This window comes from Cebus imitator, unplaced genomic scaffold, assembly GCF_001604975.1.
Source record: "Cebus imitator isolate Cc_AM_T3 unplaced genomic scaffold, Cebus_imitator-1.0 Scaffold29, whole genome shotgun sequence".
Classification (NCBI taxonomy): domain Eukaryota; kingdom Metazoa; phylum Chordata; class Mammalia; order Primates; family Cebidae; genus Cebus; species Cebus imitator.
Window position 1 is genome coordinate 2,738,594 of NW_016107344.1, and position 26,985 is coordinate 2,765,578.

At 31.9% G+C, this 26,985-nt stretch overlaps 1 protein-coding gene across 7 annotated transcripts in view; it reads right to left on the reverse strand.

The window, feature by feature from the left end:
• PCDH9 (protocadherin 9) overlaps nucleotides 1–26,985 on the reverse strand; it is a 907,179-nt gene that overhangs the window by 873,570 nt on the left and 6,624 nt on the right. The window contains exon 3 of one of the 7 annotated variants that reach the window (XM_017523606.2): nucleotides 9,424–9,805. The exons of the other annotated variants lie outside the window; for them this stretch is intronic. Within the exon in view, the coding sequence (XP_017379095.1) occupies nucleotides 9,710–9,805 (96 nt within the window). The 3' untranslated portion in view covers nucleotides 9,424–9,709. Of the gene's footprint in view, nucleotides 1–9,423; nucleotides 9,806–26,985 lie in introns of those variants that run through there. 7 annotated transcript variants of the gene reach the window in all.

Below are 26,985 nucleotides of genomic sequence, written 5' to 3' on the forward strand. Positions count from 1 at the left end.
ATATTTGTGTCTCTTTTCAAATCAACCCTGATTCTTGGGATGGGTATTAGATTACCAAAAAACCCAAAATCCTACCCTAAGCCAAATAGGAGCTCTAGTGACCTTGAAAAATGCTTTAATACTGAGCTTTAATTTTCACAGAAATGGGGACAGAAATAAAATGTGCATTTTCAAACACTATTTTACGTGAAATTACTTTATAAACACATGGCTATAGGCAAAAAAGAAATGTACCACTTTTACCAGTTTATTTGTAAGAAGAAAGAGAATGTTAGGCAAAGTCTAGGTTGGAAATGTGAAATTGAACAGGAAAAAATACCTTTGTCCTGAACCTCCATAGGTAACATCTGTGCAATTTATAGTAGTGAAAGGACAATGGACAAAATATAGGAAAAAAATCAAATTTAACAAATAATGAGGACTGCATACATCAAAAGGAGCTTAAATTTAAAACTGCCGCATTCTGTTTGGCTAGCTCTATGTGGCTGCATATTTGCATGTCTAGTAATAGCCTCAATTATATATTCAATAAAGACCATTTCATTATGTGATCAATGCATTCATTCTTATGGCAAAGTGTAGGTTTTTATCTCATTTTTATATTGTACAAGACAAGGAAGCTAAACTGTTTCAAGGTTTTAGCCATTATTACACTATTAACTGGTTCCAAAGAAAGATCATTTAAAAAAAATAGCTAGTGCTGGGAAAAGAATATTAAATTCTTTTTATTTGAAATACTCTAAGCTATTTTCAAAGCATATTTATTAGGAGTTGCATTGAGAGTCCAATAACTTTTTATATGGTTGTTACTCAGGGCCACAGGCTCCAGGAAGATTTTTGTAGATGGGCTCCATGAAGTCTGTGGGAACTCTGATTTGCAATTTCAAAAATATATATATCTGCAGGTATATGAATTTTTCTGGAGCAGGCCTATAGCTTTTAAATGACACTCAAAGGAGTCCAAACATAAAGCCTTTTAGAACTTTTAGAACTTGATAAATGAAATAGTTAAAGCAGCAAATATATTTCAGTTGTCAATAACCATGCTTAAGGCTACCGCATATTTTCAAAATGATTAAAATAAGTAATTGCCGAAAGGCACAATATTACATGCATGTATTAAAGACATATATTTAAGAACTTCCTCTTAAATGTATCAATTAATAGTGATGTTTATAAATGAATTAATATTAAAATTCTTACAATTCTATGTAAGACATGAGCTAATAATGCAAGAAGGTAACACATGGTTATCAGAACAAAACATAAATTTTCCAGTTTTTATTATTTTTGATATTTTAAAAATAAAATACATATATAATTTTGTTTAATATATATTTACACTAAAAATGGCAAATTGAATATAGTTGCTCAATGATTTTTACGAACTACAGGGATAATACATTTATTTTAAATATCATATACAGAGTTTTTTTGAAAAAAATCAAAAAAACACAAATGTCAGGTGTTATGTTTCCCATTATATAGGGAACACACTTTGTTCTATCTTGCAAGTATGTCAAGAGAAAAAAAATGAAATAAAATACTAAAATTTACCTTAGTATGCATATTAACATATAACAAGATTATTTAAAATATTTTTGGAAAAAAACTATAAATTATTATTGCTGATATATATTTTAAGAATAAATCAGTCCTAAGGAGTAGCCTCTCATTTATTAAAAAAAGTATTATTGAGTGCCTACTATGTACCAGGAATTCTGCCAGCTTTCTTTTGAATTTGAGGCATTTTATTGAATCCCATTTGGTGTACACAACTTCTAATTTTATGCCCTCTTCCACCAGAACAATCAAACAAACAGTCAGCTTACAAATCTTCTGCTAGGATAGTTGCTAAGTGTGGCACGTGAAACATATTAAATCATGCATATGCTGATGATTCACTTAGCAAAACACACATACCACAACATAGGTAATCTATAAGAACTCACTAAATAAATGAAGTGTGGAATTACCCTTTTCTAGGGACAGTCATAGTATTTTAATGTGATCAAAAGAAAAGCTAAAATAATGACTCATTTAAACTAACTTGATAATTCTGAATTTATTTATATGTTCATACGAATAAATAGTTACTCTGATATTTTCAAAAACTAAATGGTGGTGGTTGTGCTTTAAGAAATTTTAAATAGCAAAAGTGGCTATAGGAGAAATAATGGTCTCTGCTTATGATACTTAGGTTATTGGCAATACTGACTAATGTTAATTTTAAAAACTATCTCTATTCAAAAATTTAATACCAAAATGTGTTACATTATTCAAATAACCTCAAAAGTAATTGTCACATTATCAAGTCTTAAAATCTGATTGTATAAAAGATAACTAAACTGATTAAATGTAATAAATAACATAAATTTTATGTTTTTCAGTATAGAAGAATTAATGCTTCAATCATTTTCAATATGTCTGAACTTATGCATAAAATATATTCCATACCTAAATGCATATGTATTAGAATGCATTTATATGTGGGTATATAAATGTATGAACATATATCATATACAACTATATCTCTAAGATTAATCACCATGTTTCTAGTGATTAATAATTAAGAGGATAAACTGGTTGTATTGTTCATAAAAATATACTGTTGGTTAGTCATAAATTCCTTCCTTCCCTTGTACCCCATTATTTTCAGTTAAAAATCACCTGCTTCTAAAATGATCAATAATACACATTTAGCCAGTATGTATCAGAATATTAATATTCAATTTAATAGCAAAATACATATATGAAGTGAAATTAAGTGATGAACGTTATTTGGATAATGCATTTTGTCAATGTGCATTGACAAAATATGTACTACATGTAAATAAAACTATGGGCAAAATCTTTGTAAAGAATTACAGCTCATGAAAAAATGTTAAAGAGTAAAAGAATGGATAGAACTTCTGGAAACCATTAAAATAGAAAACAATTTCAGGGAACAAATCAAAGGAGAAAATACTATTTGAAATCACTTCTTTTTTTATAGAAAAGCATGTGCTATCTTGGGTTTTTAAACATTTAACTAAAATACCAACAAGCCACTTGGTTAGTTCTTGTTTACATTCACATTTCACTACTTGATTATGCAAAATATTTTTATGTATGGGTGGAACAGGAAAAACACGCTGTTTTGTGTGCAGCATCAGAACCTCAAAGCAAGCTGACAGTATTTTCACTCAACTAGATTTACCAAATGGACCTGAGTAAATTCCTCTTTTTATGAAAAAAACACGGGCAGAAACAAAACAAAACTAGCAAATAGCGCAGAACGGGCTATATACCACGGATTAAAATAAATATAAGACTAAAAGCAATTTTGGAATATGCATTCTACATTTATGATTAGCAATTTTTCACCTCTGTTCTTTCAATGAATATCCTTACAAAACGGGACCCTTTTCAAATGAAAGATGCTGGGACTTTTAAATGGTATCAATGATTATTTTGTTGTATTTTTGTTTTTAATTAGCATATACATAAAATAATCTATAAATTGGAAATTTATTTGCTATGTACATTTAATTGAATTTCCCACTTCTATTGTAGGGAATCAAAACATAAAACACATAGCTGAAGAAATGCATCCATACACAGCAGGGTAGAGGTAATGTGTTTCTCCATGGTAATAGCCAAGTGGTTGTATCTCAGCTGGTTTCATAAGGTGATATTAAACACTGTGGTGACTCATGATGGTACAGAGTTTTGTCCTCGACCCAGGAATCTAAATTTTTTTTTAGCAAAATAAGTGTCTGTCCTCTAGTGAGCAAACCTAAACCAAGTCTGTATCTTTATATTTACTGTATTTGAGTGTCTAGCTTTATCTTTTCTCAATAGCATGTCAAAAGAAATTTATTGCAAACTTTTACTATTAAATATCTTAAATAACAGCTATAAATTGAGCACAAAAGTGTTTAACAGACCTGCATATATTTTCTCCACGTCACCTCCTTGTAACTGCTTCTCTGCCGTCTAGAATGCTCAAAGTGCAAATTGCTTGAGATTCCGAGGCTGAAAAGCGGACATAACGAGTTCCTAGGGGTTGGGAGAGTGAGAGGAAGCCCAGCTCATACGCTTCAGCCTAAGGTTCCACACGTGTGAGCAATTCATCACTTAGGAGGAGAATGACCTCCTATTTACACAGGGGCTAGCTATTTACCAAAACACATGTTTCCACTCATCATTTTATCAGCAAGATTAAGGTCAGGAAATCCTTATTAGAAGACCAGAGCACAATTTCAAAAAATGTTCACAAACAAATTCAACACAAAGTCTCAACATTGTACAAAACAATTTCTGAAACTTTATTGTGAATTTTAGGGTACATTTAGTAAAGAATGTTATCCTTAATATAATTAATTAAAAATAAATTGGAAAGAAATGCACATACTACTTTTTTAAAGCAAGAATAAGTACAGACTTTTGAAGCCACAATATATACAATTATATGAGTGCAATAAGCTTTCAAATACATTAGGTATATATCTGTTTAAATAAATAGTAGAATACTTGATTTGACATGTGAGAGTCATATTGATTACACCAAAAATGTTTTACAAAATATAGCCAAAAATGGAACGTTATACATTTTGATATACAAGTCTTTAAATACTTTATATATTCATTACTACTTAATTCAAATTATAGTGTACAAAAGTCCATTTTAATAAGGATAAGTTTTAATTGTGTGTTTACCACTGTTCAGCAAATATAGATATTAAGATGCATCCCTGTATGTTACTAAATACCCATTCAATTTAAATCATTATCACAGGGATGAAAGAAATCTACCAATTTTTAACAGTAATAATTTTTATTGATAAATTATCCATAAAACATATTTCAACATTATTTTGGCTATTTTAAATTTTCTAAAATGTATCACCTAGTTCTTGAGCCAATTTGTTTTTATGCAATAAAAACAATTTGAATTCAAAATAGAAATATATTGCTACATTGAGCTTCTTATCTACTCTGCAATATACATATTTTAAATACCTTTAATTATCAATTTTCAATTGGTAAATTTTCCCCTATAATTCTTCAATAATAATGCTTTGTTTAGTACCTTACTAATTATGTCAAAAATTCATTTCACAAGGTAGCAATTGAATATACTGTATTGTAAATGTTACCTATAGACTAATAGTATTACAGGAAAATGTGATGTCAAGGGTTTTACATTTGTTATTATTCATACATTATAGTACAACAAGTGAGATATTTTTCAGCCACATTTAATTATTTTTTTTACATAGTTACACATGGCAATTTATTTGGGGTATGTAAAAATGTGGCTATTTTTCAGAAATAAAATAATGTAAATTATCAAGTTTTTTAAAAATTGAAGCAATACTGTTATTTTCTATAGAATTCTTTAAAGAGTGACAGAAAGGAAAAGCAAACACTCATACCAACCTATCTTGGTGTGGTGAGGTGGGGAGGACCATTCAACTATCACCTCCTAAAAATTACTTAGGCAATAATGATTGAAAAAAATGTACTTTACTCTTAAATAATGAGCAATACGATTATCTGGCTCTGTCTACAAAAACTGCCTGGTAATATTAGAAAACGATTATAGAATGAATTATTGTTGTTATTTTTTACATCTGGACCACAAAAGCAATATGAGAAAATCTATTATAATGTGAATTGAAGTTGGATTTTTATATTTTTGTTAATAGAATATTAAGATATTACCACATCTAAGAGCACATCTAAAAACAATAAAGACAGCTTAAATTCTCCTAAACCTCCCTAGTACCAATTGCCCACTGTTTTAATGGAGCAGTACCACATGTCAAGCACCCAGTCAATCTCTATAACTCACCAAGTTGCCTCTTTATGGTCAGAATGGAGAGCATATACACTTTCTGCAAGAAGTCAGGTGGCATGAGGGAGGCTTAGTAGTGGACACACACAAATGCAGATTTATCTAATTTAGTGAGGGCCATAAAACTGTAATACAGGGGCTTTGCATGGAATAAACATGGCACCTTATTTTTCAGTCAGAGAGAAATGCCATCAGAGCTATTCATATTCGATTTATGAGAAGAAGAAATGGCCTGATGTATAAGTGAGGGTGTTCATTTTGCCATATTTGCATTAGAGTTTTCTCTGTGTGTACCTGTGTGTATGTGAATATGTGAGTATCTTGGTATATTGCCAGAGTAATAAAGAGATTAAATATAATTCAGGTAACATATGATTGCCAAAGAGGATCTGATTTCTTGCCCTGTGAAATGAACAGGGGTTAATGAAGCAAATCTCTATGTTGTCTCGATACAGGGCTTTAAGATCTTGCCAGAAGCAAAGCAATGATTCTTTCAACTGTAAAGTGTGTACACATTCACTCAAAATAAGACATTCCAGTCTTTTGACCATTCTCTCACAATTTTAGAAACTAAATAAAAGAACTTCAAATATCCTCTAATTCTTTCTTAATTTTTGAAACTAAATAAATATAAACAAAGTTTCATAAGCTACAAGTAGTCTTAAATAGGCTAACAAATTTACTGCAAGTTTAAGACAATCATTTTATCTGCATCCTGAACTCCATCATCATGGTTAATAAACTTTGTAATTCTGTTTTAATGCCATCCTGTATATATATTTTAAAAACTCATTTACAATCACCTTAAGTATAGCATATTTAACAAGATTGTGATATCTCTCTTTTCCAAATAATCATCTTAAATTTGGCATATTCCTGACCTTTTGGCTTTAAAATCACAATTTCAGGAGGTAACAAGGAAAAACAAGCTTTAAAAAATACTGTGATTTACTGGAATACCATTGTCTAAGCGAGCTGGGTCTGTAAAGGTGATGCAAAATAATTTTAATATTGCTGTAGTTTACTTTTGCTAATTCTTGCATAGCTTTTAAACATATTTTGTGGTTAAAAAATAAAATGCATGCAATTAAAGAATCTACCTCTTCCCCTGAATATATATCACAAGAAAACCACATTGTAAAAATCTATAGATTAACCCTCCTATCATAAATTATCTATAAATATGTGTAAGAGCTTACCAAATTAAAGTCTGAGATCAGAAATTTTATTTAAGCACCTCTATGGAAATAATCAATTTGCAATAATGACAATCAAGTTTTCACATAACTTGGAAAATAAAAACCCACAGCCTTGGTGGTAGAAAATATTGCCATAAATCTACATATGATAGGTAAACTTTGTGGTAGGAAAAAAAAAGAAACAGTAGGCATTAGGGCAGCTCAATGTATTGGAGTTAAACATTCTTATTAAAACTTTAAAAAGGCATGGAAAAAATAATGTCCCCTCAGAGTTATTTCATAAAGCAAAATGAATATGATTACATATAAGGTTGGTCATTGTTTTTATATCTAACCTGTTTTACTTATTATGAATATAGAGTAAGCACAGTTTTTCTTTAAGTAGTTTCGAGAGATAAAAGTGGCCACAATTAAATGGGTAAAATTATACACTGCACACAGTATTGGCTCACTCAGTTGAATAACCCCCCCTTATTTGTGAAAAATGATGTATGTATTTGATGAGAAAAAATTATCATGCCAGCTTTAGTTAAATAGCTGTTTTTCACTTCTCTTTTCATTCATTTTCTTGAAATTCTGAAGGTGCAAAGGCTAGGAGCTGATGCCCATTTGCCTTGTCTACTACATCACCGCAGAAAAATCATTACAGAATTTTCACTTCACTTGCATAGTGTTGTCCAGTTCCATTAATCCTCTCACGTCATTCCTCAACTGCCTAGAATTGATGTATATTAATCCATAATTGTGGAGGTAGAAAACAAAGTGCATGCTGAAAACTTCTGCTTTCCTGAAGGCAGAAATTTCCAATGCTCAGACTATTTAATTTGGCTCTTGTAATGTCCATTTGGATCCAGCCTGCCTGCCTGTCACACTCATAACCAATAAGCATAATGTCACTACAAATTATCACCAACATCCAGAATGTCAGTGCAAAATTAATTATCTTTTTCACAAAATCTTGAACATTAGTCCCTGGATAAAGGAAAACCCCAGCTATATTTTAAGTAATCTGAAGAACTAATTTAACATATCAGGTTAGGCCACTGTATTCATGTCCGTATGACAGAGTTTTGTTTTTCAAATCCCAACTGGAAATTCTATCAGAAGAATGTAAACCTATAGTGAAACCAAAACAATTTGGCACTCTTCCATGAAAATCTGCTAAAAGGCGATTACTTAAAGTGTTTGCTTATGTTTGGTCTAATTAAACATGAGTTCCATTGAAGAGTACTTCTTTTTTTAAAAAATGCTTCTCTAAACATGACTCTTTAAACAAATGGATAGATAAAAACTTCCTCATATCCTCACTACAAATTGATGTCTATCTTGCATATACCAGTGAGCTAAAAGTAAACTTGCCAGTATGTCTTTGAGTTCATGTCTAAGAATTATGCATTTCCAATGTCTTAATATTTTAACAAAGGAAACGCTACTGCTCTAGTTCATTGACAAATTAACGGTGAATTTAACTTTCTCATATCAATGATCTATCTAAAATATTCCCTTCCCAATTTCTTATTGTTTAGTGAACAACATAAACTCCACCTTCAGTCAACATGCTGAACACCGCTTTTTAATTAGAGTAATTGAAACATTTCTGTCTACTATACTTATCAGTAAGGGATTTCAAGAAAAAAGCTGCTGCCTGAAAATAACTCTCAAACCAAACTTTGAAAAATAACTGAGCTCTTGCAATAAAAATGCAAGGTTCAAAATTGAAAGTGTTTGTAATTGAAAGTCAGTCTGCTTGTCTCATATCAAGGAACTTGCTTTGAACACACAAATCTTTTTTATTTTCCAGGAATGTTACAGAATTTGTGTTCTAAATAAGAACTGTATTGATGAAAGTGATTCCATCATCCATATGCACTACAAACAATGAACAAAAAAAAGGGTAGCATATTATTCCAAGAATCAATTTCCTATGCCAAACACAATATGGAAAGCAGTGCATCCATAACTCTCTATTTCATTTTAGAGTTTAAATAGACCTCGAATTACAAATGTAACATTCTCACCTCGACATTTTATCAATATACATCCATTATAATAATCTATGATAGACAAATTTAATTTCACTGTATAGCTGAAATGATTCTCCCTAGCTCTCAGGTTTAAGAGGAATCTTGAGATTCAACATGCGGTTGATGGTTTTTTTTTTTTTTTTTGAGACAGCGTCTTGCTTTAGTGCCAAGGCTGGAGTGCATTGGTGCAATCTTGGCTCACTACAACCTCGGCCTCCTGGGCTCAAGCAATCCTCCTGCCTCATCCTCCCAAATAGCTGGGACTATAGGAGTGCCTAACCACGCCTGGCTAATTTTTGTATTTTTTGTAGAGATGGGGTTTTGCTATGTTGCCTAGATGGCTCTCAAAATCATGAACTCAAGTCATCCACCTTCCTTGGCCTCCCAAAGCACTAGGATTGAAGGTGTAAGCCACCACACTGGCATTTACCAGATATTGTTAAAGTTTTTAAGGAAGACATTAAGCAGCTCATAATTATGATATATTTATAGAACTGTAGAAAATAACTGAATAATTTTGTGGCTATGGGTGATAAAAGTGGAAAATCTAATCTAGGAAAAGGCTAAAATTTTATAAATAGCATTAAAATCACTTATTATATGCATGTTTCTAAATAGACATGAAGATATATTCTCCCAATGCATTACAGATAGGCTGGAGGAAGGCCCATATTGATCTTAGCTGGCACGTTTGCACAGAGATGCATGATGTTTGCTTCTGAACCATTCGGGCACAGGGGCTGGAATAAAAATTAAAAAAAAAAAAGAACACATCATCCTAGTCAAGTAGTCTGGGACTGAGACATACTTGTTATCATTAGAGTTTGACTTTCCCCTTTTCCAGCTCTCTTCTTACCTTATGAGTCATGGCACAAAATAAGAATAATTGGCTGAGGTGGGTGGATCACGAGGTCAGGAGATCAAAATAATCCTGGCAAACAGGGTGAAACCCCGTTTCTACTAAAAATACAAAAAATTAGCTGAGTGTGGTGGCACGTGACTGTAATCCCAGCTACTTGGGAGGCTGAGGCAGGAGAATTGTACCTGGAAGGCGGAGGTTGCAGTGAGCCGAAATCTTGCCAATGCCCTCCCTCCTGAGCAACAGAGTGACACTTCATCTCAAAAAAAAAAAAAAAAAGAAAAGAAAAAAAAAGAGCAAATTTTTAAAATTAATGACTAAAATTCACTGTATGTAAAAAATATCTAGAATCCAACTGCCTAAAAGATACAAATGCTAATTTCTACTTTTCCCATACACTGTCTGTGAATGTTCATTGTAAAGTATCTCCCCATGTCTCGGGGAATAGTTCTGTCATAATGCTTTGTGCTCAGTAGCAAAATTTGTATAATAATGAATAAAATAAATAAATAAATAAAGGTTAAATTTGACTTCAGTGATCTTTTTTTTTTTTTTTTACCTTTACACAAATATTTTATTTTTGGCACAATTTTGTTTGCTGATTGACTATAATTTTATGTTTTACATAGAAGCTCCATGATAGAGGCAGTACTAATTAGCAGCTAAGAGCACAGTGTCTGGTATCAGACTGCTAGGGTTGGAATTGTAAATTATTCTCCCCTTACTAGAACTGTGACCTGAAACAGATCATTCAACTTCTCTTCAGCTATAGAATAGGGACAATAATAATAGTATCTGCCTCAAAAAGTAGTTGGTCCTATTTGAGTTAATACATGTAAAGTGCTAAGAACTCCAGGCGCAAGGCGCATTTAGTAGATATCAGCTACTATCATGATCTGCTGTTTGACAGCTCCTTTCAAGGCCTTGCAAGCTGAGTTTCTAATAATCAGAAGATAATGGTATCAAGGTGAACACTGTGATCCTCTCTTTACAAAGCCTCAAATATCTTCCACTTTCCTGTGAAATTATTCATTATTTAGCTGAAATTAACTGTGGATTATTTTGGCCAGTGAGTTTTATGTATGTTTAAGAGCATGTTCACATTTTTAGTAATAAAGCTATGACTGATCATGTCAATGCAATCAATAGATTCAATGCCAATAGCTCACCATTGAGATTAATAAATTGATTACTTTTTATTATTAGCTTTTTCCCTATATAGGCTACTCTACCACTATAATGGTTGTGTAAGGTTACTTTTGTTCAAATTCCTAATGAATTTATTCTTTTTTGAGGCAAAATATTGGAAAGCACAGTCTATACAACCTTATTAATCTATAAGCATCCAATTCCAAATCAGATTCCAGTGACATCATCCCTTTGTAGTTTTACAATAGAGAACTGATTTGATAATCAAATAGCTGTGATTCACTGTATTGTCCTGGGAATGCTTGCTCTGACAATGCTCTGTGAACTAGCAGAATTTTCTTTGTCTGTCCGTCTTCTCACCTTGCCAGATACTGCTAACACTTCATTAATTAATTAATACCCCAAGTAGCTAAAGTGTGTCTTATGCCAAAATCCTTGCATGTTCATTTGACAAAAACTGATTTTTTTGTTTTGTATTACTTTTATATTCCTTATAATTTCCTGTCAGAGATGTTATCAACATTTAAAAAATTGGTAGGTTTTATTTTCAGCAGCCTCCAAATGACCATATATTTGTGGAATGAACATTTAGAAAGCATATCATGTTCATAGAACCATATGGTTATTCCCCAATGACATATTAGTGTCATTTAGTATTAATAATATTTCTGTCACTTTTTTTCCTATATGAGTAAAATCTCCATAATAAACAGACAAATTTAACTAAAAATTAGATACAATTTTTGATTAGGAAACAATTAGGCTGACATAGGTAGTGATTAAAACATTTGGGACTACAGATAAGTATTTCTTTTATTTTCTCATAAGTAGATTTACACCTGTCACAAGAAATAAGAAAGAATTGGCTGGAAAAAAAGTGTAAGTATATTTGCTGCTGGTCGTGTCTGAATAGGACAGAAGAGCATGCAGGAGCTGTCACTACGGAAGGCTTTACCAGAACATAGATCTCTGATATGAGTAGTTAGAGGAATATGCATAGAAAAATGCAAAGGGCTTGGGATACACAATCTGTATTTATAACAGCACCATGTTTGCTGCCACTGTTTGTGATGTCGACATTGCCACATCTCTGATTTTATGTTGAAGTTGGTCATTACATAAAAGAGAACGCTCATGATTTCTAAACAAACTTTATTTAAACAGTACTTTAAGTGATACTTTAGATTGTGTAAGTATTATATATCTTTCCTACCTCTCACTATTGGCTATAACATTTGTTCTCCTATTGGGGAAACACTCATATCTTTTCCCGAGAAACACAGGAGTATTGTTCCGAAAGCTAACACAATGTATTACAAGAGCAGAATTGACTGAATTCCCAGTACTTGAGTCTGGCAACTAAGCCATTACACAAAATGCCTCACTTTAGCACCACATATTTCAGATATGTCATTGGCACACTTGGAGGACTATAACATAAGAAGAACAATTCCTTAAGAATGTATATTTTTTGTGTGATTTGTTTACCACATTTATATTTTAACCCCTCTTCAGATTGGAAGTGTTTAGAACATTTTAAAGAAGGCATTCAGGGTGTGAGCATTAGAGACTGCTTAATATGATTAAAAAGTGTCTTTCGACCAAAATGTGGCATTTCTGGAACTACTTAATATGTCTCCTCCATTGATGTCAGCTTTCCAAACTAGCAAAGTGACTCCTTGGCCAACCCACCTACAGTGTAAAATAGTCTCTTCATCATCTCTCTATCAAAAACACGGAAAGAATTTGGTCTTCCTACACTTGTTAGAAGATGAAAGGGTATAATGCAATAAGTAATAATAAATACAAGCAAACTGAGATATTAGAGGAGTAAGTATTCCTAAGCTGCTGTTAAGATTCAGAACCATCCTGTGGGTTCTTATTTCTGTAAGAAAATGTGTTAGACTCATTGATGGCAAAACAGTTTTATTTTGTGTTCATGTAATCAAATAACACTGTTTTATTTTTAACAATCGTATGGTATATTTGGGTGCTATTGCAGCTAATCTGCAATTTGGCTTTTCTAATCCCAAAGTTGATTTTCCTTCAGCATGAGACTGGCAATTCTGATTACTCAAATTATTTATTCAATTTGACATTACTTTTATTTTGAATGAAGAAACTGCCTATAAAATCAGTGGTTATCATTTGATTAAATTAGCTTTTCTAAGACTTGTCCTGATAACTGACATTATCAGTCAAAATTACCACTGTTTGATATTTTTATTATATTTACACATTATTGCAAACCTAGATATAATTTTCCAATATTAACAAAAGTTGAAATATGCTAAAGTCACCTTAATGTGTTACTATGGAAAATAAAATCAAACATTATAAGAGTAATATTACAGATAAAAATATGGCAGCTACATAATGATATTAAGTTCACGGCTTTCCAATCAAACAATAAATGCCAACAATCTGCTCAAGGTTTTATAGTTCTGTTTTTTGATTTCTAATTTAATTTAAAAAAGTTAATTTTCTAGTTCAGAAGGGGAAAATTAATCAGGTAGCAACCTCAAAAAAGATAGAGGCAATACTCTGTTATCAACACTAATGCAAGAGAGTGATAACATAGATCATACAAACAATGGGAATATTGCAAATCATTCATTGTCAGGAGAGACTGAACCATGTGATTTACTTTGTAATTGTTTTTCTTCAGCCAATGTTAACATTGATGTGCACTATTTGAACATACATCAACTGATAATAGAAAGAAGTAGGCCAGATGGATGTTGGGTGGCAAGAGAAAACCTGCCAAGGAGTGATGTTTCCCTAAGTAATTAACAAAAGCTGTAGCTCAATTTTTAATAATAGAAGTGAAAAATGGCTGAGTCCAATTATCTAATTTTCAGAGGAGAAAACTGAATTCTCAAGATGCTAAGTGCAATTCCAGCAAAGTATAAATGGTTTTGAATAGACATTATTACAACCAAAAAGAGAGAAAATAATTTAAAATGGGAAAAATCTAAATACTGATTTTAGTAACCACTACTGGTTTATTTTGTGTGGTAATGCATTGCATAGTCACTTATAAAAATCAGAATAATCAAGAAATTGAAACTATGTAAACACACGAAGTTAATTGTCATAGTGAATAGTGGTGAGAATGCCACCTTTTTTATTTTATGTATAAATTGGTTTCTACTAACAGGGCAACTCCCATGTGACTTCTACACCAACCTTTATTTAAATGTATGTATCTTCCTAAGCTTAATACATCCCGTTGCTTGGTGGTTCTAAGTTAGCTTACCAAATTGTCCATATTTCATAGTATTAAAAAGTGAATTACATATAGTTTTTTGGTTAGTCATATCAATCCAATAATAATTTCTATAAAAATTTTAATCAATAATATTTAATTAACAAGCATAAATACACATTTTATTCCAGAGGTCTACATATTTTAGCAGGTTTCAATTTTGTAGTTCATTTAAATTACAGTAATCACTTGGTGATTGTTGCCTAAGCCTAAGCATCCACAGAACAGTTGGAAAGATCCTTTTAGAGTTAGGCACCAGCTTGATGGTTATCACAGAAGTCTAACTGCAATTAAAATAGTATGTTTTCCAACAATAAAGATTTATCTCTTAAAATATGTTTGTACAAGAATGTGCAGGTGAGGCATTACATGCATTATTTATCAAAAAACAAAATTTTGGTTGAAATATGATTTTGAAATTTGGGGATGACCTGCTTATGTAAACATTCATCCACATGAAAATTAGTGTTTTAGAAATGATTGAGTTAAAAATAACATAGTCTGTCTTTCCTGTAATGTAAAGCCAATTATGACATTTTCTTCTAAGATGAAAGAAAACCAAATTTTCAGGATATGTATGTTTTTCAATTTAGGAAAACATATATATAAAATAAAGGTCTCTGTTTTCAACATTTATATCATTGCATGGTTCCTTGAAGTATAGTGATAAATATTCATAAGAAAAAGGACTTGACAAAATCAGAACCATCTGGAGGCAAAAGCCAATTAAACCAAACATTTATTCCAGTCAGAGTTTAATATCTATGTTCCATATCTATGTTAAACATGTCTTTTTAAAGGGTGAAGGCTAAAACATTTTTTCAAAATAACATGACTTGAAATAGCCCTTTCAAATCTGATGCCTCTACAAGTGAAATTTCATTTTTAGAGAAACACTGTCTACTTTAGCTTGGGTTATTATTCAACATTATCAATGTGTACCATGTTTTTAAAGTAATTTTTAATATAGCAAACATGCTAATCTCATGTAGTTTAAAAAAACATGAAGTTTTACTTGCTACTATATTTTATTAGCACCTTTGCCTGTAGAAGGAGTGTGATTTTAAGAATGAAAAAGTATATTCCCTTCCAAATTAACCAAAGGATAAATTTAAACCTGGCATTCTTATAATTAGAGTAATAGATCTTGGAATTTTATTACCCCATTGAAAGATCAAGTCTCCAGCAGTAGTTAAAAAAAATGTGAGAGAGAGAGACTTTAAAAAATATATTTCAGGGAAATGATGACATCTATTTAAAACTGAGAATGAACTCATATTTTTTTTAATAAGGAAATTCCAAGGAAAAAAGTATTGTGCTTAAAATTTAATGGAATATTTTAAAGGAAAGACAATGTTTTTTGATCTTAAAAAAAATTCCCATTGTCTAATGCTGTTCCTGAATCATAGCATTTAGTTATTAAATGTGTGTTGAATAACAGAATTAATACAAAATAAGAAAGCCTAGTTATATATCTATGTGTGGATCATATGACAAGATCTTTGGCAGCAGAAAATTTCACAGTTAAATGTCAGATACATTTGAAAGCATGCAAATTTAAAATCATAGAATATAATTCTGGAATAAGTATTGATATCCATTAGGGAAAATGTGATATGGTTTACTAATCTAGTGATAAGTTTGGATATTATCTCGTTGTCCGACTTACCGTCAAATAAGTGTTCAGAAGGCAGAAAAAGTTCTTCAGGGAACCCATTCACATAGGGAACGATGTGAAAGGTACAGTCCAGGAAATATAAATGTCTTCATAGAATACATAGTGGTTCATTATCTGAACTGGAATTTACATAGACTTTCTGAGACAGTTACCTCTCCATTATAAAAGCTAATAGAGGAAACCACTGATATGAAAAACATAAAATGGTAGCCTTCTTAATAGGCATTTAGCAGTATATGATAAATATATAGCTTCATATAGTATACATGTATATATACCTGATACTATGAGACTGCTAAGTATTTCAAATAAAACAATGAATCCAAATCCCTAAAGCCTGATTGTAACCATTTAAAATGTGTTTAACACTGACATTTTGTCTGATTAGGTCCATGTCTGCCTATGTGGTGGGATTAAATAGAATTTACTGAACATGTACTATATGCCATGCTATAATCCTTGTAAGAACCCTAAGAGGGCTGATATCCAGGATACTATCCACACTACGTCCCTTCCCTGTTCAGTATCCCAGTGGTATAAAATGGATATAACATCTTAGTGTAAAATAAGCAGAAGCCTAAAGAAAATCACACCAGTTTTCCAGGTTTTATGTGTTTGATTAAACTGTCTAAGCAAAAAGAATGAGTATTTTTATTGTTAGTTTGCTTTGTTTTAAATTCTTTTCTTCTTATGAAACTGTTATGTTATATAAAACTAGAACTAAACCAAATGGTCAATCCAAAAACAATTGTATTGCACTGCAAGGGTGGTAAAGACCAACAAGAAGTTATATATTTAATTTGTGCAATGGAAATCACAATAAAGCCAACTGAAACTTGACTATATCTACTTCTTATTTACTTGATAATGTTAATTAAACTAGTAACAAATTTCCATTACATTCTGCTCCAAATACAAATCAGCAACTTTACCATGATGGTTTCAGCTGTTCCAACAAAAGGAAATGATTTTGGCCCTAGTATATTATCAAAAGGTATTTTTGGGGTGCAATGCTTTTATTTGTTGAGTCTCATTCATGTTATTATGTCACTCATGTACTCAAACATTACAAACTTGTATATTCAGATATGAAAAACTTACTTATAAAATAAATACAGGTTAAAATAAGAAAAATAGTAAAAGCTGTTGGTTATTATGCTTCTGGCATAAATTTGATGAATCCCAGAAATATGATCCATATACTTTTAGGCATTTTAGCTAGTTTGATTACACCATGGATGCCATCACCTCCACAGAGATGCTTTCCAGTCTATAGAATAATTGGAAGCAGGAACCAGCAGGTTTCACATGATTCCAGCTGTGTTAAGTACTGACTGTTAAACAGATTCACTCTCTTATATGTTGTTTTGTAATAGGAGTGATGTATAAGGTGAAAATTCCCAGACAGGTGGAGCTTCTGGGTAACCTATGGGGAAGTAAATTCATTACAAACACTAAAAGGAACAGAATAATTTTAAAACATGATGGGCAAATGAAATAGGTAAAATACTCAAAATGAAAGATGAAGCAATTATACAAATGTGAAACAACAGAGACTAAGATCAAAAATAAAATATGCTATATCAGGATACTTTTATGAAGATCAACCTTTCAAAAGTCCTAAGGAATCGGAAACCAGATAGTGTTTTAACACAAAAGCAGATTAACACAGATGACTTGTGAAAAAGATATAAGAAAATTCAGATTCAAGGAAACAACCAAAAACAAAACCAAGAAAGCATTCACTAAATGAATGTGTAAACCTCTGTCAGTGGCAACCTGCTATTCTTGGACAAGAGGTAGAAAAACAGGTAATATTTCTTCAGTGTCTGACTATTGCGGGCCAGACATTTATACATATATAAATGCATATATGTATAAATATACAGAAAAAGTTCTTCAGGGAACCAATTCACAAAGGGAAAGATGTGAAAGGATGTGAAAAGATGTGAACAGACATATACATCTGTTCACTTAATCTCATGACAACTTTATATGGATTTGGCATGATTACACCCATTTTGCAGACAAGGAAAGCAAGGACTAGCACATTTAAATGATGTGCCCAGTGTCACACGGTCTTTATGTAGTAGTTCACCAAGTCAGTTTTTCTCACTCCAAATATCAAACTAGTTCTCATAGTCTCCATTTCTTCAGTCAGAATAAGAATTAAGTAGGCCAAATAATCTCAAAGGTCCACTGAAGACTTGAGAATGTGTAACTATTCTACAAGTTCTATTAGACACCAAATTTACCTTTCTAAAATTAATATAGTAGCTAGACACTGCATTAATCACTATTCAATTATTATTTTGCTTCTTTTTATAGAATTTATACTTGATTCTAGCATACTGTCTGGATGGTTCAAAAGTCTATTAAGGGAATTTTAGTGTGATACTTTATTTTTCTGACTAACAGATATCTCTATCAGGCCCCTATCAAAGTACATATATTGATCATTATGTTTAGAAGTAATAAATCAATGACCTAAGTACTGAAAGGTTGAAATAAAAGTTTGGGGTGAAGAGGCTTGGAAGTGAAGGAATCTGATTCTGTTTATTTAGCTCACCTTTCACCTTCTCATTATTTCCTAATATGGAAAACCATGATATGATGAGCAGACATACTGATATGTCAGAAATGAGGGAGAAAATAGGACCCACAGACATCTCTAAGTGATGGGAGAACACATTTTGAACATGAATGATGTCTTTCTTAAATGCTTGTTATAAAGATTAATTCAGTGGAAAATATTATATAAATAAAATATAATTTCCATATCACTGATCTTCAGGTTACACCAAAGTTTACTGAATGTCTCCTGAGTTCACCCTTCTCAGCACTGTTGTGGGCTCAGCGTTAGAAATACAAAGGTAAGTAAGACACAGTCTCTTACTTTGAGGGACTTTCTTATATTCTCTAAGATTATTATGCTTTAAGTAATGATATACCAGCATTTGGTTTAACTAAGCTGCCATTTGAGACCCAAAGATCATCAGGAACCAAGGCCATGTTAGGAACAATCCTGAAATACTCCTGGGTTGACACAACATCAGCTGGAGAGGATGCACAGTCCCTGCCAATAACAGATGGTCCTGCAGGAATAGTTTAAACCCTGGGGATTGTTGTTCCCAGTATCATACAGAAGTCAATAACACTTAGATAAAGCAGAATTTAATTGTCTAAAACAGAGACTTTAGGTGTCAAGAAACTTTTACTTAATTATTACCATGCTTAAAAATCAATCAATTAATTCAACATATTTTGCTGCCAGTGCATAGCAGAAAAATCTTGCTGTTAAAACCAAGAATGAGTTCATGTCATACTAAAATATCCTAAAAACTGTGTCCATTTTTACTATGGTATAATGCCATTTTGATACCTATTTCAATTTTGGGGCAAAAAAAACCATAATTTATTTTTGTATAACATCTACCATCTCTTTTATGTTGGAAATTTGAATGGGTTGGGAATGCACTGAAATATTATTGATCTATATAGCTAAATCGAACATTATTCTTTAACTTGAAAAATGGCATCAGTAAGGAAAGCTCAAGTTAAAAAACAGCAAAGGAAAATTTACTGAATGCCTACCAAGTTCACCCTTCTCAGCACTGTTGTGGGTTCAGTGTTAGAATTACAAAGGTAAGTAAGACACAGTCTCTTACTTTGAGGGACTTTCTTACATTCTCTAAGATTATTATGCTTTAAGTGATGATATACCAGTATTTGGTTTTATCTGAGACCATAAGTCAGAATAAATATGAAGTTACTATTTCTAGCAAGAAAGGACACATCATAGATTTTTTTTATACTCTATGGTTGTCTTAAGTAAATATATATATACGGGGAAGATTATGTAGAAATAATCTTACATCACTTTGAAATTTATCAGGAAACTAAGAAATAATATGTATTAACAACATACACGAATATAATCCAACTAGTGAATGACAAGAAATGGAGCAAAGAAAAGTAGTCGGTTCAGGTGTGTTCCCAGCTGACACACATAAGGAAGGCTATTGTGATTCTAGACATCCAATGTGAAAATCGGTTCAATGACATGAATATATGACACAGGAGGGCATCAACTCACAACTCAGAACTCACTCCATTTTGTCTCCATTTGTCACTTGCACCTTCTACAAAAAGTTTCCTGCCGAATCCTATGTAGCTGTGTATTTGAAAGTCCTCAGCATGCAGCTGCTATCACACAGAGGCACAGATTGGTTGCATCCACCGAATCCAAAAAACCACCAGTATTTTTCTTTCCAGAAAATGTCTACTACAGAACTACTACTGTCAGAAGACATTCTCCTTCTGTAAAAGATACAACTTCATTTCATAAGTCCTTCTGTGTTTCCATTTTTTTTCCTTATTGAGGTTTGTTTAATAATAAGAAAAAAAAAACCCTAATTCACTGAATTGCAGTTGCTATTGTCTTGCACAAAAACTGTTTTCTTTTCTAAATCAATCATCTATTATGACTCTCACAAACCCCTGCACCTACTGTGGGTTGCATATGGATTACACACTTTTTCTAATAGGTGAAAATATAGGATTTGTAAAATCATTTTAAAATATGCAGGGCTATTTGTTCTGATTTATATCTAACAGGGCTAGTCAAAGACATTAAGCATTAGAGAACTGCCATGGATTTTACTAAACATTGTCATGAAGGTAAACACATTGAAATCCATGTATGTCTAGAACAAAATGCTGTGCTACAAATACACACAATTTACAAATGCAGCAAAGATGAATACTAAAAATACAGTTTGAGAAATGATTCAATAGCAACTCCTGTGAGAATGGATGCTTTCACTTGGTATCCAGGCCTCTTCATTATGGTAACACTATGTAGTCTTATAGATACCTAGGGTGTTCATCTGATTTATGTTCAGAAGAGAGTCTACACACACAATTGAGAGTTTCTTCTCAGGAGAAATGAAGGCCAGATCATGGGCATCAGAGATATCACAAGGATGTACAAGCAAGCCTGCATCATCTATCTTGAATAATTAGAATCATCAAACAGCAAATCAGTCCATTGTTAAGACATGTATTTGAGATTTTTATTCTTTCAGACACATCCAATGTTTCTGCATTTGGAAAAAAATAGGCAAGACTAATTCCCTAGGCTATAAATCACTCTAATGTGGAGGGAAATGTGTTAGCTAGTTGTATTACAAAGCCTTTACTTCATATTTAATAGGCACCTGCAATACCAGCATTATACAAAGCTCTCTACTTTGCAAATCTCTAAAACCCCACTTAATTTTCAGCGCTGATTTCCTGCAATCTAAGAGCTTATGAAGGGTTCACTGTGTTCATACAGATCTATGCAAAATGTGCCAGAGCTTCCCTGTCTGTGATGGCATTCATTTGGAGGTGAATCCCAAATTTCAATCACTGGCATGCTTATTTCCGACTAAAATAAATATTCTCAGAATGAAAGCTGAAGATTAAGAGGACAAAAAGGAGGCAAAGTAACTAGCACTGAGGGAGATATATGCAAATATCAGCTCAATGACAATTCTTCATACCATTTACAATAGAAGCTTAAAGACCCAAATACTCTGCAATCCATTAGCTCCTCAATATCCTGAAAGGGATTAGAGTGTTTCTTAATCAACTGCTAACAGACTGAAAAAGGCCCAGAGAGTGGATATTAACAAAGCAGTGTAATACTTAAATGCAGAGATTGTCAGATAGAGACACAAACTATGCAAGAATGTTAAAATACAAGATATTATACAAACCTAATAAAACTGACCACATTTCCATTCTTTGCCACAGCCCACACAATTAAAAATCTATATAAATTAATAAGTGGTGAAGCTGTACTTAGCAGAGTCCTTTCAAGAACAGATAAATTAATTTCATATATTTTCTCAAGGATCTGGAATAATTAGTATAAAATGATAGATTCAATCAAATATTCCTCAAAGACCTTGACTGTGCTTCTATCTTTGCCATTAGCTGTACAGGTGGTCCCAGGCCCCTCCTTTTAAATGTGATATGTGCTTATGGCACTCTAATCCATCAAACTGTTAAAGATCAAGGGAAAATATTTTCATATGCCATTTAAATAATGAATAAATATGTAAAAACAGATCCCTAATGAATGACTTGAGTTCTGCATTTCTTGTATTTACATGCTATGGCTTAGAAAATTCTACTGATTCTGCCACTATTCTTGTCTATCAGAGACAAACTGTCTATAGGATAAAAATATGAGTGAGAAGATTAAATATGGGTTGTTTTTCCAGTTTATTCCTGTATCACTCTTTACTGTTAAAAAAGGACAGTTGTTTAACTTATTTAGGAATTTGAAATTTTAATGAATCTTGGCTTACAGAAAAAAAGAATACAAATCAAAAGCAAAATGTCAGTCATTGTAATAAATCTTTTTTGTCCTACGTTTCTGATGACTGAGAGCCCAATAGGTTTGTATCAAACAAAGGCAAAAAGCATGTGTTCCTTTCTAAATGAAATGTTTGACAGATTTGACAGTTTTCTTAAATAACAACCAATGAAATCTTAAACAGCAGAGTATATCTCCTTATGTACATGAGAGATCCTATTTCCACATTTGTCTTACTGCTGTAGTATAATGCAGATTTTGGGGTTGCTGATTATGTCAAAGGCCATAAGATATTATTACTTATTAAAATGTTTGACTTCTATGCCTCCATAAAACTTTAGAATAAACCTATTCCTGACTTGCATTTCCAAATTTGTACTAATGCCTGGCCTGTGATTAGAGTCATATTTTAACAAACTTAGTATAAATTTTAGGGTCCTTATATGTAATGAATTGTGGGAAAAAAAATTAAATGTGAAGTTGGGTGTCAGGAAGACCAAACCTTAAAAATCCCATATCAACTAATTTGTACTTTCCAACTCAGTGAAATATATAAGATATTAAATAATTTACTAATATTAGCAAGAGAGTAATTTCTAGTTATAATGAAGGATTACCTTCAAGAAAACACCAAACAAAATTCACAGAAAGCTTGCACCAAGGATTTTAAGTCAAAATAACAAAACAATCCACTGGATTTCCAGTTTTGTTTTGTTTTTAACTATATACAAGCTAAGAGTTAACCTTTAACAAAGTCAAACTGAGAAGTACTGTAAAAAAGCAAAACAGATATTTGACTTGGCCCTGAAACCCTGTAAACACCCAGACTGGTATAGCTGGACCAAGGCTACAACTGTAACTTTCAGCATTTGGTGGATTTCTGAATTCTCTCAACCAAAAAAAAAAAGATTTAGAAATAAAAACAATCTAAATAATGTAAGAAAAGTTTCTGTGGAAACAAGACTACAGAAAATAAAATGATTTAAAGATGTCATTTTCATATCTCCGTAATGTATAACATTATGTAATATGAAAAAGAATGCATTATGATGCCATAGCTAATATTATAGATATAATTTATAGATATTTTAAATACATCAATATGAAAATGAAACCTCAAGGTTCAATATAAATCCTCATTAATTGTGAGAAAATTTGATTTTACATTTGAGGCTTTTCTTTACATCTAAAGTCTCTTCATTTTACTATTTCACATATTTCAATTTAATATATGCAATCATGAGAAGATAAATGATAGCTTGCAATTATTTAAATAATAAGAATATGTTTATACCATAAGAATGTAACATGTTATTACAAGTACAATATTTTCAAAGTAATTTTAATGACACCAAAGCCTGTCCTGTCTTACCATGAGGATAACTGACCTGAAACTAAGGAGAATATTAATGTGCCTTGTTTCTATATTTAGAATTAATGGCAACAAAAAATTAATAATAAGAGAATGGAATATTTTTACCACATATATTATTTTCTCTATGGTAACAAATATTCAGAAATCAGCAGACATGTCTATATTTAATACAATAGCAACTTTTCATTTTAATTTTCTTTAAGGTTATTGACAATGGAATGTCAAAATGCATCTTAAATTTTATAGTTTAGGAATATCAAGATGGAAAAGCATAATCTAATATTTGTTTCACAAACCCGACTAGAAAGAGAGCCAGTTTGAATGGATGGCCTACTCTCATTTCAAAAACCTGTGTCAGTATCCAAGGGTTCTGGGTATCTTCTACCTCTTAAGTATGAAAACTGACTTCATGACCATAAGGCACTTAGCCAAAAAGCCCATAGAAATAAAAATCACAGCTGATAACATTTTAAAAACGATTTCTATTTACGGGATCAATTGTCACCTGTGTTCAACTGTCACTATATATCTATTCCAAAACTTAATAGTTGAAAATATCTTAAAGTTTTTTGCTAGCCTCACACTAGTTATCACTTCCCTTCACTTTGCTCCCTTCACTTCCAATTACAGTTTTTTCCTGGCTGTTCTAAATATCAGTTCTATGACTGCCTTCTGCATTTTACATGACATAATAACATTTCAGTAGTGGTTGTAGTGGATTATTCAAAAATGAAAAGTAATCATAAATGTAATATAGTATCTCTAAATGGTTTGGAATAGAAGAAATTTCCTTTATACTGTAAAAATACACGTATACGCTTAAGTACAGCATGCATACACATGTTCAGTGTACACATTCCTCAATATATAGTCAAATATATATGAGCAAACACTCTAGATCATGAAAAGTCAGGATGTTTAAAGCTCTAAAATAAGTATTTCATTTAGAAAATTAAATGACTGTTTACCCAGAACCAAAGTCTAGTGCAACTCTTACAGACTGTTTTACTACGTGAAGAAGTTGTCAAATGTAAATGGGTGACTACTTCTTTTACTTTAACATTTTCATTTATCGTCCCTCTTCCCACCCTGCAAAAAACCACACAGGGACCAAGAAAATTAATTCCCCAAATGCTGTCAACTGGGTTGGGAAACAGCAATAAACAGCTTACTGTAAAGCCTCCAGCTACAATAAAACAGCTGTCAATAAGTGGGCTGAGAGTTGGGCTTTGCAAAAACAGGTCCTCTGGAAATGATTATATGAGAGGGAAAGAGGCTGGCACTTCCTGTTTCAATATGCTAAGGCAGTGGTTCTCAAAGTGTGGGCCCTGGACAAGCAGCATCAGTATCACCTAGAAACTTGTTAGCAATGTATATTTTCAGGCCTGATCTCAGAGGTACTAAATCAGAATCTCTGGAGTAGAACCCAACAATCGTGTTTTAAGAAGTACTCCAGATGATTCCCAGACATTCCACAGTGAGAATCAATATCATATTTTAAAACAATATCTGTCAACAATATTGTTTTTCTTTTAGGCAAATATACCAATGAATTTTATCATTTGAAGCCTTATTGGAATTGATAATGTCATTTTCATCCTCGCCTAACCTTTTGGCTATCAACTTTGTTGTTGTTGTTTTATAAATAAATACCAAGACATGATCTTTTGCCAAAAAAAAGGAAAATTCTTAACCTATAAAGGCTAATGACACTTCCAAAAATTTTTAAGAAATAATCTGTGAAAAATTCAGTGACACATGAAAGCTTTATAAAACGGAGTGAATGAGGAATATGACGTATAGTTGTTTCTGAATGTTCTTTGCAGGTTAACGCAAGGGAAAATAGCAAGGGGAAAAATGTCAGACAATATAGGAATTGGTGTACCACAAATAAATTCAAGATCTGAGTCAGACATTATGTTTTCATTATACACACAGTATAAATGAGTGAAATTTAAGTTTGATAAACTTTTACTCAAGAATCTTGCATTTTACTCACATATCAATCAATAGCATAAAATGAAAAGACGGTGTGAGCAATAGTGCTCATGCAACTAAAATCTTCACAGGTTATGTTTTTTAAAATAAATTCCTTTGAAAGTTTTTATAGTAAGAAATGTTACTCTTTCAAAATTGTGTAGCTTCAGGGGCACATTTTATATAAAAGCCACTAGTTGAAAAAGTTTTTACTTTTCAGCTTAACTAGAACATCTGCAGATAACAATCATACGGTTCAGTTAAAACAAATTTTTAAAGGCTACCATATATTTTATGTTGTTCAATCACAGGAAATATGCTTCTTTTTCTCCAGAAAATGTACATACTGCTCTGTATATCATCACCACTTCTCTACCGGCTTCCATTTCTTTTCCCCAACATCACAATATTTCTTTTTCAGCATGAAAACATTTAAAAGGTATAAGCAAAGCCATTTTAATAGCTCTTTATCAAAACAGTGAATTACCTAGCTCTATTTGAATACTGGAATACCTATAGAAGAACTGCAAAGTGACACACCGTCACGAGGAATTTCTAAAATGCACTTTAGTTCCAGTTAGAGAATTAGTCAGTATTCTATTTGAAAGATTACATCATACAAAGACTTTTATGACTGACTAACCCTCAACAAAAGAGACTTTGCATACTTTGCTGAAATGCACTTAACATTTATGTCACTGCACTATATATAGGTTCAACTTTTGGGGAGGTCAGAAAAAGTGGTTCTACACATCAATGCTACTGCCACCACACATAGACAGAAAAAAAGATGATGCTGGAAGTATATCAGTACATTTCTTTGGAAAACAAATGTCAGATTTTACCTGAAAAGTTTTAAATCATATTAGTTTCTCAGCATAATTATGCATATCATAAAATACCGTAAGTGTATTTATTGTGAGTGACCTTCACAATAGAAGTTAATAATTTTAAAATTTTTCTTTCTGTTCATTAAAAGAGCAACCTTTTAGTTAAACTCATTTAGTTTCATAAATTATTTTTCTTATCATGGTTAACTATTTAACTTTTAAAAACCTTTAGTAAGCCTGAATATTTTCTAAATTTTAAAACGTCAACTTCTTTTCAAATGCTAACAAAGTTAACACAAAAATTAGCCGTTCCAACTTTGACTTATATGTAATAACCTGATAGTCTCCTTTAAAATTCTATACGAATTTAAGTCATTTCTTCTTGTGTATTTAAGCTCTAAATACTTGTATTTTTAA